Consider the following 13792-nt stretch of genomic DNA (forward strand, 5'->3'; position numbering starts at 1 on the left):
GATTGCCAGGTGCAATCTGCACAGGAAGTTGACCAACTTTGGACGTGAAGGACTTCTACTTTTGTTGCTGTGATATCACTCAGGTATTGGTATTGTCTTATTTTCTTCTAGTGTCATGAAAGATTAAAACAACGGTAAAATAAAAACCCACACATCTGCAAACACTCACTCACTGCACATGCATACCTGGATGAAACACTCAGGAACCGATCAGTTGTCGTTCGATAATTTATTGATGACATTAAATCACTCATATATTACTCTTCTCATTTAAATAATCAGCTCCAACATTTCTGAGTAACTCCATCATGTCACTAATAACAGATAACACTCAATCTTGACATCACATGTCTGTTAACTTCCTCTCAGTTCATGAGTGAGCAGCTGTGGCTCAGCTGCTGCAGAGCTTCACGTGCAGCTCCTCAGCTCAATCATCAGTTCACTTCAGTCACAAGACCTCCAGCTGCCGCCGCTCAGTCATATGACAGTCTCACTCTCTCTGCAGCTCCAGGACAGGCATCTTTCTGCAAAGTCCTCATCTGTCAAACGGGACTCTGGGTCCAGCTTTCTGAACCCGTCAGGTACCCGTACCGGCATCGACCGCGCTCCCAGACGACTCAACCCCCCCACGTCAGGCAGCAGGCTAGGCTCAGCTCGGGCCCGGTCCCTCTCTCAACACAAACGCCGTTTTTCCTCTCCAGCAGGAGGACGGCTGTTTGGACTCTTTGACTCCTTTCTCACCGCTCCTCAGCGGTCTGACTCGGTTCGGTTTGGTACGGCTCGGCTCAGCCATCCTGCAGCTCCAGGCAGGGGACCCACTGGTTTCTGCAGCGGCTCTCCTCGCAGAAGCTGCTGATGTTCTGCAGGGCTGTGCTCTGCAATGGCTGCACTGGAGGGTTCTGCAAAGAAACAGAGGAGAGAGACGTGGTAAGACTCAAGGAACAATGAATGATGGCATCACAACTGTAAACTTCACTGCTAGCTCTGCACCTGATGACTAAAAGGACCGTTCATTTGTTGCCTAGAGATGTGATTTAATGTAACTGCCTAACAAATTTTCTCTTCGCCAGCTATTCTTTAAATTAAAGAAGGATTTTAGCATGCATACAAGCATGCTGAATGAGAAGAGTAAAGCACTAGGAATGATCCATGTGGTACTCCATGTGTAATGTGGAGGTTAACTGTTAACCTTTCATTCTTGAGTATTTTGTCCTATAATTTAAAATCTTGCAAGACTGTGCTGTTTCACAACTCCCTTGTGCGTGTACTGGCTTACAGAAACAATTCTTCTAATGCATTTCAATCCAAAAAAAGCATGCAACATTTGATGTCTTGAGAGGAAGGGGTTAAACTTACAGTGACCAGGATGCAGTGCAAGTCTCGCGGCTCGTTGCCGTTGCTGTCCCCGGTGTCCTCCTCCAGCACGTGAGCCAGCCGCCTCACACCAGACACGCGCAGGATGTTGATGTCGTTGTCACAGCAGAAAGCCTGCAGCAGCGTGAAGTGGATCTGCAGGGCGATGTCATCTTCATCCTCCTCGTCTGTGGCGAGGACGCACAGAACCACGCTGTCAGGGTCTCTGCAGGAGGAGGAGGAGGGAAACCAGGGTTAACATCAGGACAGCGGGGCTAAAACATCCAGGTATCAGAGGAAGAGCTGGGAAATATGCTGAGATATAAAGACACACTAATAAATTTATAAAGTGATATGTTGGCTGACATCCTGTAGGATGGTAGCAGCCCAGATACAGATTTATTTAATGTGTAAAAGCACTCTACTCAGGATATGACTGCTGATCCATACTATCCAAGCCGTAGAAGAATAAGATGGTAAAGAAGAGATGTATGGAAAATCAAACTTACACATTCATGAGCTTGGCAGACTCATAGACTCCCACAGTGAGGCAGTCCTGCCTCTGCGCTGCGACCAGCAACTCCTCCAGAGCCTGACTCACTGTCTCCATCCTGCACAAACACACGCAAACAGAGGGGGTTAGAAACGTGATCAAACCCGCACAGTATGCACAATAAAAGGGCTCAAAAGTCGTGATGAGACTGACACGGATACCCTCAATGGATATGGATGTCTAGAACTTCTATTTCTGTCGCAGTAGTGTCATAACAAATATAGATACTGCTGGATTTTACTTGAATCATATCAAAATTTAAAATTTGGATATCTTGACATCCCTACAAATCATTTTAATGGTTCAAATCGAAGATAAAGAGCTACTTCCTTGAAGAATGACATGCATTGCATAATACATGCGTTAAAGAGAAATTAATGCATTAAAACTGGAAGAAAAGTCCTGTGTTTTGCTAAAAATGCACAGAAACATGGGCAACGTTTCTGTGCGTGAATGTTTTTGTGCAGTTTAGACAGTGTGCATGAGTTTGCCTTCAAGTTTTGATGGCTAAACGCACGAAACTGCCCAATTTTGGGTGTCTATGAATACTTTTTACAGTCGTAGCATTACGTTGATGTGACAATGATTGAACTGATCTCACTAAAAATCATATCTAAGTTTAAATTAACTAAAATATGTGATAAAACATCTCCAAATATGTGGCTCTACCGGACACGCTGACATTCGTGCAGTCGTAAGCCTGTGCGTCATTACGCATCGCTACTAACTCACTTTTTCTCGGTGCTGTTGGATCCGACGACTTCCTCCAGAGTCATGTTGAAGTCAGTAATATAATCCACAAGATCCAGGTTAAGAAAAGCTATCCACAGCGCGGAGAGGCTGCTGCTGTCCCGATAAAATCCCGGAGTAAAGTCCAAACAGTAATCCAGATCAGCTCGGTGCGTAACAACGATCAGAGGCTGAGTTATCCGTGTGTGAGAGTGTGGTAGAAGAAGATCTCTGCTGGTCTGACTCGAAACTCTCCTGTCTTTATACCCGCTCTGCGCAGAAGCCGTAACCCCGCCCAGCAGCGCTTCTTCTGATTGGTCTGCTGCTGTCAATAGATCCCCCGTACTCTGCACCCATTGGCTGAGAGCTGGTGATCCCACGTGGGTGGTTTCGGAGAATCCCCCGCTCCCCCCCCCTCCCCCCGCCTTCCTTTTTCCTTCTCTCTCTCCCCTCACACTCCCAGTTTGTTTACTGGGAGTTTTTCTGAGTGCAGGAATTTCCAGATCCTCCACCCTGCGCCTTTTCCCAGCTCCAGGAATCTGATGCAGGAAAGCTGCAACAATTCACCTGAACCGAGAATAAGGAGAGAGTCAGCCCCATAATGCATGCACTTAATGTCTGTTCACACCCACACACACACACACACACACTATCTGCTGCTACATTTATCCATAGGTAGTTTGTCATCAGGCAAAGCTATGCAACGTCCTGAGGCCTCCAGGTTCAGGTGAAGTAGGTGGGCATCAAATGTTAGCATGTCTCTGGATCAGCTGGTACCCTCACTATTTGTGCATTATCCATCCTCCTGCCACAAATCTGTCATTTTTATTTGTTTTATGCCATTTTATCACACAGTAATCCACCAGGTCTATGTTTCAGCATGTCTACAGGGGTCTGCCTAGCTTTAATTGGCTTATGAAGACTGGGGACTTTTAGGGGCTTGCACCTTGTCAGAGCCAGCAGGCCTTGCCAGGAGATTTCTTGATAATCAAAATTAATTTTGATGCTTTTTATTCAATTTGGCTCTAATCCATTCAAAACACAGGTCCTTATCGATGAAAGTATTTTTGATGCATCTTAAAGCCTCCTTGATGCACAAGGCTCCATGCATTCGTCTACTTTTGCCTAAAGATAAAACTCTCTATGTTTATGTTTGAAATGAGGTCTGATTTTTGCACAAGCATCGAGGGGAAGCTAAAGCAGGTGATCAGCCCTGTGTCAGAGCACGAGCCGGAGAGCAGGGCAGCTTCTGCATTGTATAACAGAGGCCTAGCTTGCAGGTTGTGCAAGAGGGCAGTTAAAAATAAAAGAAAAATATACGAGGCACAAATCACGAGAAATTCAGATGACACTTTGGTTTACTGGAAACTGAAGCTCTGCTGCAGCTTCTCTCTGTTCTGGAAGCTTCAGCTGCAGTCTGCTGGGTCTGCATTCACACCATAGAGGCTAAAAATATCCCAGGACACAGAGGAGGCCTGTTTACCCGCTGCAGAGTCGAGATTTTAAAATGTGCCTGAATTGAACATTGACGCAGTCATTCTGCTGCAACTTGTTGAACATGCAGGTGTCATGCATTCACGCCGCATGCTCTCTGCTCAGACCCCCGATCATAATCAGCTCCTGCAGGCCTGAGCTGCAGAGTAAAAGGAGGCCTCAGACGCCCCCTAGAGGCCTTGTAGTTCCTCTGCAGAGGCGAAACCAGCAGGGCAAGTCAGAACAAGCCGGGACTCAAACCTGTTTCCCGGAACAAGAGCACATGTGGAGGGGGGGAGTCCCTGGGAGGTTTCAGGGTCACTAAGGGGTTTTTAGAGACCAGTGAAGGACTCTGGGGGTTTTGGACTAAGTTTCATGTGTTTTTAGCAGGATTTACAGGTGTGTTGAGGCCCCTGAGAGAACATTTGAGGGATTTTTGATCATAAATATGAAAATGTTCCTTGAAACAATGCTTCACTGATCACTAACATGCATGTTCAGCATGTTGTTTATATTTTTCTCATGCACCATAACTCATAGTGTTGTTAGTGCAATATGACATTTTTCAAAAGTCTAAAATAAATAAATATGCAAGTTTAAATTTATTGTAATAGTATTTTTAATGCAAACAAGCACTGCCTTCTCACTCAGTGTGTGCACATTTGACACGCTCTCACTGTTTCCATGCAGATGGATGAAAGTTGATGCAAACTTAGGGGTAAGAATGTTTTATTCATGGAACAGCAAAAATCACCTTAAAAATAGCTAACGCTAAGGCCAACAATGACTCTTAAGCATCTTACTGATAATACAAATGTTAGAAATAGTCAAAAAATGTATTGCACATCTCATTTTTTATCAGAAACTGAGAGTCAACGATTCAAAATAGACTTCTTGTAGTTTTCTATGCTGCAATATATATCACAGACATAAAACATACTGCAATGTTGCTTTTTTCCTCTATCATCAGCCCCAATTTCTGAAAACTTTCAGTCTGTTTCACCATGAATGAAACACCTGAACCCTTCTTGGACTGAGCTCATGTTTCATAGCTTAAATCAACATATTAACCCTGTTTTGTAAATTTAGGAGCTTTTATTTTTGTGGAGAATGGAATCAGCTGTTTCACATCTAAAGTCTATTAGCACCTTTATAACCACACCATATCCAAGAGACATGTTGGGTATAAATACATGAGAGGTCCAGGAAAATTTATACTCTCAATAAATCACAAAAGAGGAATTGCCTTATTTCTGGGGATTTTCTTCATAGTTTAAAGTGGTTTTAGAACTCCTGTGGGAGATTTGGAGGGAGTTTAAGTCTCTGTAAGGGGCTTCAGAGATGCTGTTTTCTTTCTTTAGTTGTATTATGAGTATCTGTATGCAAATGGCAACAAAAGGGGAAAAACTGATCAGAGAATGCAGGCTGCATCAGCTGATGATGATCTGTGGTCTGACTTTTTCTATAGAAATGTTATAATCCACATAGACACTAATGATAATAATGCTAGAGTTAAAGGTCAAATGTATCTGTCAAACTAAGAATTTAAAAATGTCAAAATATTTGAACCACTGAAGAAGTAGAGGGTGAAAAGGAGTTGAATTAAATTTCCCTTGTCCTCTGCTGCCACCTGCTGGTCAGGTCTGCTGCAGGAGGATTTTAAAGCTTTCACTGCTGGACCCAAGGTTTGAAGAAGTAAAGTAACCATTGAATGCAGTCAGGCACAGATTACTTTCTAGTTTTAGAGCCTCCATAGCAAGGTGTCAAACTCAGTCACAGCAGGGGAAGGATTCTGGATTCAGGTCTAACCTGAGGGCCTAACAGGGTCACCTTTTAAACCAGAAACTGCCAACTTTGTTTCACCGGTTATAAATTATATATTTTTTTTTTAAAAACTCAGCGCTGATGATAAATGATTTTGACATTCAAAAGTTAAAATGACAATGATTTCTCATGATCTGAGAGAAGTACATTAATTAGTTCAAAAAGATCAAAACATGAAATTGAAAAAAAAATGTTTTTTTTTAAGCAAATATATTAGAAAGAAAGTCAAAATCGTGTTTAAAAGGTCAAAATATGAAATAAAATTTGTAATCATGAAATTAAAAGTCAAAATAAGATTCAAAATGTTAAATTGTGAGTCTTAAAGGTCAAACTATCACTTAAAAATAGAATTATGAATCTTAAAGCTCAAAATATTGAATGAGACGTCAAAATTATGAGTTGAAATGCTCAAAGTACGAAATTAACAGTCAAAATCTTGAGTTTGAGTCCTAATTGTGAGATGTAAAATTGAAAATGTGAAATTAAAACACAAATAATTTATTTTTAGTTATTTATTTTGATTATTTGTGTGTGTGTGTGTGTGTGTGTGCTCTCGCTGCGATTCTTAGTTTCTAATTTCCTTTTTTCCTTCCAGAGTCAGACAGGCCGGTCACATGACTCAAACAGAAGCTCATTAATGACACCATAAAAGCTCTGAAGCCTTTCACAATAAAAGCCCGTGATGATCCTGAAACCACTCTGATGTTAGGGATGGTGGTTGATGAGACTCGTTAGCAGCCAATCAGAGCCGTTATTAACGAAACCTGAGGATGGAGTGATCATGTGACCCCTGATCGAATCAATCAGAACTTTAGCTCTAATCCCTCTGATCTTTGAAAGTGAAACTAATGATCACATGATGTCAAATGCTTTATTGATGACCGATCAGAAGGATCGTCAGTTTTATTAATTCATTTCAAGCACTGGAAGTTTCCGGAGTGGTTAATGTCACATGAGACGCTTTAGGAACATCTTAGAGAGCAAAAAGGCTCAAACTCCTGAAAGGTAAAGATACTCTCTGAATAATAAAAGATTAATCACACTTAAAACCACTTCCTAAAAACACCGTCAACATTTAAAAATGCTTCAAAGCATCAACAAACCATTTAAATAGAGAAAGTGGTCCACCTTAAATCCACTCAGGAAACACTTTAGCACATTATTCTCTGACATTTCACTTCTGCTTTTGTCTTCTCTCCTGTCAGCATTTTGTTCCTCAGATCTTGTTTTAGCACTTTTTTAATTGTATCATAATAATTTGTACTTTTTCATGTTCATTCTAATATTCTGTTTTTCACTAAGCAGGGCCAAATCTCCTGCACATTTATTCATTATCTGATTTCATCACCTCTGCAGTCCTGTATGTCTTATTTTATTCTTTTTTCCTTTTCTTTGTGCAATAAAATAAAACAAAAATAAAATGAAAGGTAGTAACACAAAGTTAACCGTTGCCTTATCAATCAACACAAAAGGGTCTCTTAAGACAGGGGTTCTCAGTGTTGGTTTCAGGACCCCATTGAGGGTCACAAGAAACTGAGAGGGGGTCTCCAGATGCCTTAAAAACTAAGAATATTTTTGAATCACACTGTTGCCACTTTACACCAATTTTGCAAAATTTTATCCCTTTTTCATCATTTTTTCCCAACAATTTTAACACGTTTTTCCACTTCAAACCCTTTTTTCCATTTTAAACCCTTTCCACTACTTTTTTTCTGCCTGTTTTGCCTCTTCTAAACCAAATCCTGCAGCTCTCTGCCTGTTGTTTGCTCTGTTGATCCATTATTGCCACTGTTAACCCATTTGACCACTTTTTAAGCCACATTTCACAATTTAATATGCCCATTTTTGCCAGTTTCTGCCTCAGCTAACCCTTTTTTGCCAGTTTATATCATTTTTCATCACATTTCACCAAATTTCCACCTATTTTTGCCACTTCAACACCATTTCAGCCACTTTAGAATCCCCTTTTACCCCAAAATGAGATCATTTTTGTCATTTTTTGGTTATTTTTTGCCACTTTGATCTAATTTTTGGCATTTCTAACCTATTCCTGCTACTTTTAAAATCTAATTCCACCATTTTCTGCCATTATTGACCCACTTTAGCATTTTTTAACATATTTTAATTTGTTTTTAACAAAAGGATTGACATTTTTAAGAGGGCTACTTACTACACAAATAAATTAAAATTTGCTTCTTTGATAAGAGTCGTTATAATTCAGGTAAAATATAAAATACCACAGCTTAACTTTACAATGGACCATTATTTTGCTGGGCCCCAGAAAGCTCTCCCATTTTCCCCCCTTATGGACGGCCTCGTCTCCACATGGCTGTTCTTGAATGTTCATGGCTGTGGTCAGCCACCTTCAGGTCCAGTGGGGGTCCCCGATCTCTGACAACTTTATTTTGGGGGTCTAGGGCCGAAAAGGTTGAGGACCCCTGTCTTAAGAGACTTTGTACATTTTTAAAAACACATTTTTCAAGGAGATTTAATGCTGCAGAATTCCTTTCTTGCCCCATCAGGCCCCCAGAACATTCTCAAATTCAGAAGAATTAAAGAAAAACAACTTCTGAAAAATCATGCAAACATGGTAAAACAGGGTTTATCATTTCACGTTGTACTGACCATGATTTAGGTGGCTGTGTTTGGGCTTCACACACATGCACACACACGTGTCGATTCCTCAATGCACACTTTCACACCACACTATGGCTTCCCTAGAACACACCCAAATAAGTTTTGTTCTAAATATTTATTTTATCAGCCTGCAGTGCTTGATATAATATAATAATGTAAAAATGCTGACATGGCCTCTCAATAGTGGCTATACAGCATATGAGAAAATATCACCACATAATGATAGCAATGAAAAATAAAAATTTGAAGGGATTTCAACACCAAGGAATGAAAAAAAACAACAACAAAAAAAAAATCAAACTGCAATGGCAGTGTATTCAAAAAATATGTTTATAATGGAAGTAGATGGGGTAAAAAAAATACCCTTAGTGACTCAGGTGTGAGTATTTTTTTACACAGTGAATTAAAGACTTCAAAAACATTTTTTCCCTGAAATACCAAAATTCATCCCAAAATACACACCTTCAGCTAAATGTATGCCGTATGCATGAACGCAACCAAAGTCCAAAAGGGTAAAAAAATACCCTTAGGGTCACAGGAGGGTTGAAAAATAATGAAGTACTAATCACAATAACTGGCATTTAAGGGGTTAAAATTTTGAAACAGAATGAATATTCATTATAAATGGTGATGACTGATGTGACTTAAATTTTTTATACAAAAAACCTTGGAATTATACATTAATACATGTATCTTTTATGGCAGAGGGTATGTTTGACCCTTAGGGACCTGGGTGTCACACTTTTTATACAATCGGGCACTACGAAAGTATTAAAAATTGTTAAAAATCAATCTTGGTGCCAATTTTTGATACTCCTGGGCCCAGGTAATTCCACCCAAAAAAATCTATTTTGCATGTGTGTGATGGAAAATAATCCACTTTTTGTGTTTTTTCTTTTAACAAAAAATCAAGTTCTCATCACAAAAACTGGCATTTAAAGGGTTAAAACTTTGAAACTCCGATAATTTTCATTATACTTGGTGAGGGCTGAAGTTACTTTAGGTATTTATGCAAAAAATTGGAATGATATATTAATAGATAATTATTTTATGGCACTCTTTATTGGGGGGTATGTTTGACCCCTAGGGACCTGGGAGGGTTAAACTCAGATTTATCCGTTTATTCCTGATTAAACTGTCGTTTTCTATGTCAGCTCTCAGCTTCAGGTGTTTTTTGTAACTTTCCTGCTTGAGTTTTCCACATAGTGTGTAAAAATCAGACCCAGCGATGGACGACAGCCACAGAAATATTCTGCTGAAATATCTCAGTCGCCCCCTAGTGGCTGGCTGTGATATAGGGACTTATCTCACTGTTAGAACCAGACAATTACCAACATTTGAAAGAAATAAAAATATTCAAACAAAAATAATGATTTTGTTAATTTGTTTGAAGGTTGGGCCCTCCGAGTGCCCGTAGAGGATTAAAGCTGGCCCTAATCCAGACGTGGTTGATGATCTCAGCTGTAGAGATTTACGGTTGTATAGAGAGGGAGGGATTTAGTTAATGCAGCTCTCACGGCTAGAAAAATACCAGAACAAACCTTACATGAGCACAATATTTGCTTTTACTAATATTTAAATACAATGTTTCAATTTCAATATTTAAGGTATTAAAATGGCATAAAATAGATGTGTGATATATGAAAGCTACAGTTTAAGACAGGGATGTCAAACTTTATCATAGCAGGGGCTGAATTCTGAATTTGGGTCCAACCTGAGGGGCTGAGCAGGTCCTCAGTTAACCATAAACTGTCAGCCACATTTTCACCAGCAGTGAATTATGAGAAAAAAGCCTCTGCATTGATGATAAAGGCGTTTGCGTTTAAAAAGGTCAAAGTTTAAAGGCTCAAAACCTGAGATAAAAAGTCAAACCTATTAGCTCAAAAGGTTTAAAACATGGCATTTAAAGTCAAAATAATGTTTTTAAAAGGCAAATATATGAGATAGACAGTTGTAATCATGATTCTTTACATTTAAAATATGAGATAAATTCAAAATCATCCATTTAAAATGTCAAAAAAACAAATAAATTTTGAGTTTTAAAGGTCAAAATATGACTTACAATTTAAAATTGAGGATCTAAAAGGTCGAATTATGACATAAAAGTTAAAGTAAGGAACTAAAAAGGTCAAAAAATCATAATCATGACTTTAAAAGGTCAAAATATTACAAAAAAATAAAATTGAGGATCTAAAGGGTAAAAAAAAAAAGATAAAAAGTCAAAATTGTGAATGAAAATGTCATCATATGAAATAAAAAGTCAAAACCCTAACTTTGTGATGCAAAATTTTGAATTATGAATGAAATGAAAACATAAATGTATTTTACCACATTCCTGGCTTTTTATCGAATTATTTTAACTTATTCACATTTTTATGACTTAACAAGGATATTTTAAATCATTATGGCTAAGTTCACATTTTTAAACTGGAGGAGATCTGCAGACCTCATACTGGTGGGCCAGTTAGAATAAAAATGTGATATGAACTGGTGGGCCGTGTATAACTGCACCACAGGCCAGATTTGGCCCCTGGGCCTTGAGTTTGACACCCCTGGTTTAAGATGTTTAAAAGGTTAAATCATCATTTAATATATACGTGATCGGCCATAATAGTGTTCTTATTTTAGAAGTTAATGAGACTGAAAGTAGGTTTAAAATGTTTAAGGTTGGAATTCTGAAGTGTAAAATGAACATGTAAGGAAACTTTAATGTGTTTTTAAGCTTAAAATAAAATTCTGAGATGGTTTTTTAATGGCAAAGATTAAAGTGTGAGAGTCCCAAACCCTCTGTAGGATGAAATGTTCTTTTCTAGGTATTTTATTAAAGTGTTTAATGAAGCTCAGAGGGGTCTTATGAGGTTCAGATTTTGGAAACAAACAATTTTACATGATTTTTCCTCTTTAGGCTGTAAACCTCAGAATCCACAAAGGGGCTAATTAAACCTTTAAAATCTGAATACACACACGTGATGTGTTAGTGTGTGAGAGTGTGACGCCTCCTGCTGGGCGACCATCGTCGTCTTCAGTCTGCAGTCGTTCCTCCCAGCCTCGTTTCCACCTCCTCACACGTCCTCAAACCTCCGGGCTGTTTCCCTCTGCTGGAGCTGAAGCGTCTCATCCTTCATTAACAGTCGACACACTCGGCCGCTCCATGTGAAGTCCCAATCCACTCCTGCCTCGCTCCCTCAGTGTTAAAGTTCATTAAAGCTAAGCTGGAGATAACTAAGTGCTCCATTTCAGTACAAATGAGAGGCAGCAGTGCTCTGACTCCACATCTCAGAGGGAACACCTCATCATTCATCTCTATTCATTACTGTTTTATCATGCATTATTTATGTTTATGAAAGAGAGGCAGATCTACTATTAAAGATTTATAGATCAGTGTTAGTCAACCAAAGAGCCAAATAGTTCAAAAATACATTTGCAAGAGCCACAATCTAAGTGGGGAAAAGTGGCAATTAAAATAAGTTAAAAGAGGCAAAAATGGTCAAAAAGCAGCGAACACTGGGAGAGAAGTGGCAAAAATAGGTGAGAGGTGATCAAATAATGAGTTAAAAGTGTTAAAACATGGAGAAAAATGAGTAAAGAGGCACAAAAATGGATTAAAAAATAGGAGGAAAGGTGGGAAAAATGGACAAAAAGAATCAAAGAGTGGCAAAATGGGAAAACAGGTGGCATTTAGTTGCAAAAGGCAGCTTGAATGGGCAAGAAGGTTCAAAAAGGGGCAAAAAAGTGCAAAAACCCAGGATAAAAGTGTTAAAATTTGGAGAAAAGTGGCAAAAAGAAATGGAAAAATGGGCTTAGAATGGCTAATACTTGGAGAAAAGTGACCAAAATGGTCCAAAAGTGGCAAAAACGTGGAGAAAAATGAGTGAAAAGTGGCTAAAATGGGCAAAAATCAGAATACAGATGGGAAAAATGTTCCAAAAGTGGCAAAAAAACGCAGAGAAATATGAGGGAAAATTGACTAAAATGGGCACAAATTTAGAAAAAAATGGCAAAAAGTCGTATTTAACTGCAAAAGGCAGTTTAAATGTGTAAGAATGTTCAAAAAGGGGCAAAAAGAAGCCGCAAAAAGGGGGAGAAAAGTGTAAACAAGGGGAGAAAAGCGACAAAAAGAAGTGAAAAAAGGGCTTAAAGTGGCAAACATTGGGAGAAAAGTGGTGAAAAAAGGCAGAAAGGGGCAAAAATGGGTGAAAAGTAGCAAAAGAATGAGTAACAGGTGATAAAAATGGGAAAAAATCAGGAAACAGGTGGGAAAAATGGTCCAAAAGTGGCAAAAACATGGAGAAAAATGGGTGAAAGTGACCTCAATGGGCAAAAATCAGAAAAAAAGGTGGGGAAAATGGTCCAAAAGTGGCATTTAATTACAAAAGGCAGCTTAAATGGGCCAGAAGGGTCAAAAAGGAGCGAAAAACTGCAAAAAGCATGATAAAAGTGTAAAAAAGGGGAGAAAAGTGACAAAAAGAAGTGGAAATGTGGGCTTGAAGTGGCAAACACTGGCATCAAAGACTGGCAAAATGGGAAACAGGTGGCATTTAGTTGCTGAAGGCAGCTTAAATGGGCGAAAAGTGGCAAAAAAACAAAAGACGAAGAAAAGGGCAAAAATTTGCAAACAGCTGTAAAATGGAATTAAAGTAGCAAAAAATTACAAATAAGGGCAATGGAAATATGCAGACAAAAATAGGATTTTACAATTTAAGCCAACTGTGTAAGTGTGGGAAACAATCATTAACATTAACATTAGAGAGTAATGTGACTTGCAATGGATGATTTCTGAGGTGAAATTTTCCTTTTGAAGGTTTTCTGAGGGAATGATGTTTCAAATGACGACATAAAAGAGCCACAAATCTCTTCGTGGCTCCAGAGCCACACGCTGAGTATCACTGCTATAGATGAACTGCTGACCATCAGAGATGCTTCCACCATCAGGCTAAGGAAGGCTGGGGCCTGAACCTCCAAGACGCCTTAAAGTCCGTCTTTAGTTGGGCTTTAAATATTAGAATATGTATGAAAAGATTTTCAGTCTCGTTAGAAATGTGTTTCAAATCTAAAACCCCAGTTCCAAAAAAGTTGGGTCACTGTGTGAAATGTAAATTCAAACAGAAGTCAGTGATTGTCAAACCTCATAAATCCATATTTGATTCACAAAAGAACATAATCATATCAGATGTTGAAATAAAAAAGTGAATAAAACAACATTAAAACAGAGCTGGATTTTCC

At 39.0% G+C, this 13792-nt stretch overlaps 1 protein-coding gene across 1 annotated transcript; it reads right to left on the reverse strand.

The window, feature by feature from the left end:
- Nucleotides 1-214: 214 nt before the first annotated feature.
- LOC121512780 (growth arrest and DNA damage-inducible protein GADD45 beta-like) lies at nt 215-2879 on the reverse strand. The gene is made up of 4 exons (XM_041792224.1): nt 2639-2879; nt 1863-1964; nt 1357-1579; nt 215-899 (listed from the first exon to the last, which is right to left on the reverse strand). Exons 1-4 carry the CDS (start codon nt 2680-2682, stop codon nt 786-788), a joined length of 483 nt encoding a protein of 160 aa, XP_041648158.1. The 5' UTR covers nt 2683-2879; the 3' UTR covers nt 215-785.
- Between the last annotated feature and the right edge of the window lie 10913 nt (nt 2880-13792).

Source organism: Cheilinus undulatus, linkage group 7 (assembly GCF_018320785.1).
Source record: "Cheilinus undulatus linkage group 7, ASM1832078v1, whole genome shotgun sequence".
Taxonomy (NCBI): Eukaryota; Metazoa; Chordata; class Actinopteri; order Labriformes; family Labridae; genus Cheilinus; species Cheilinus undulatus.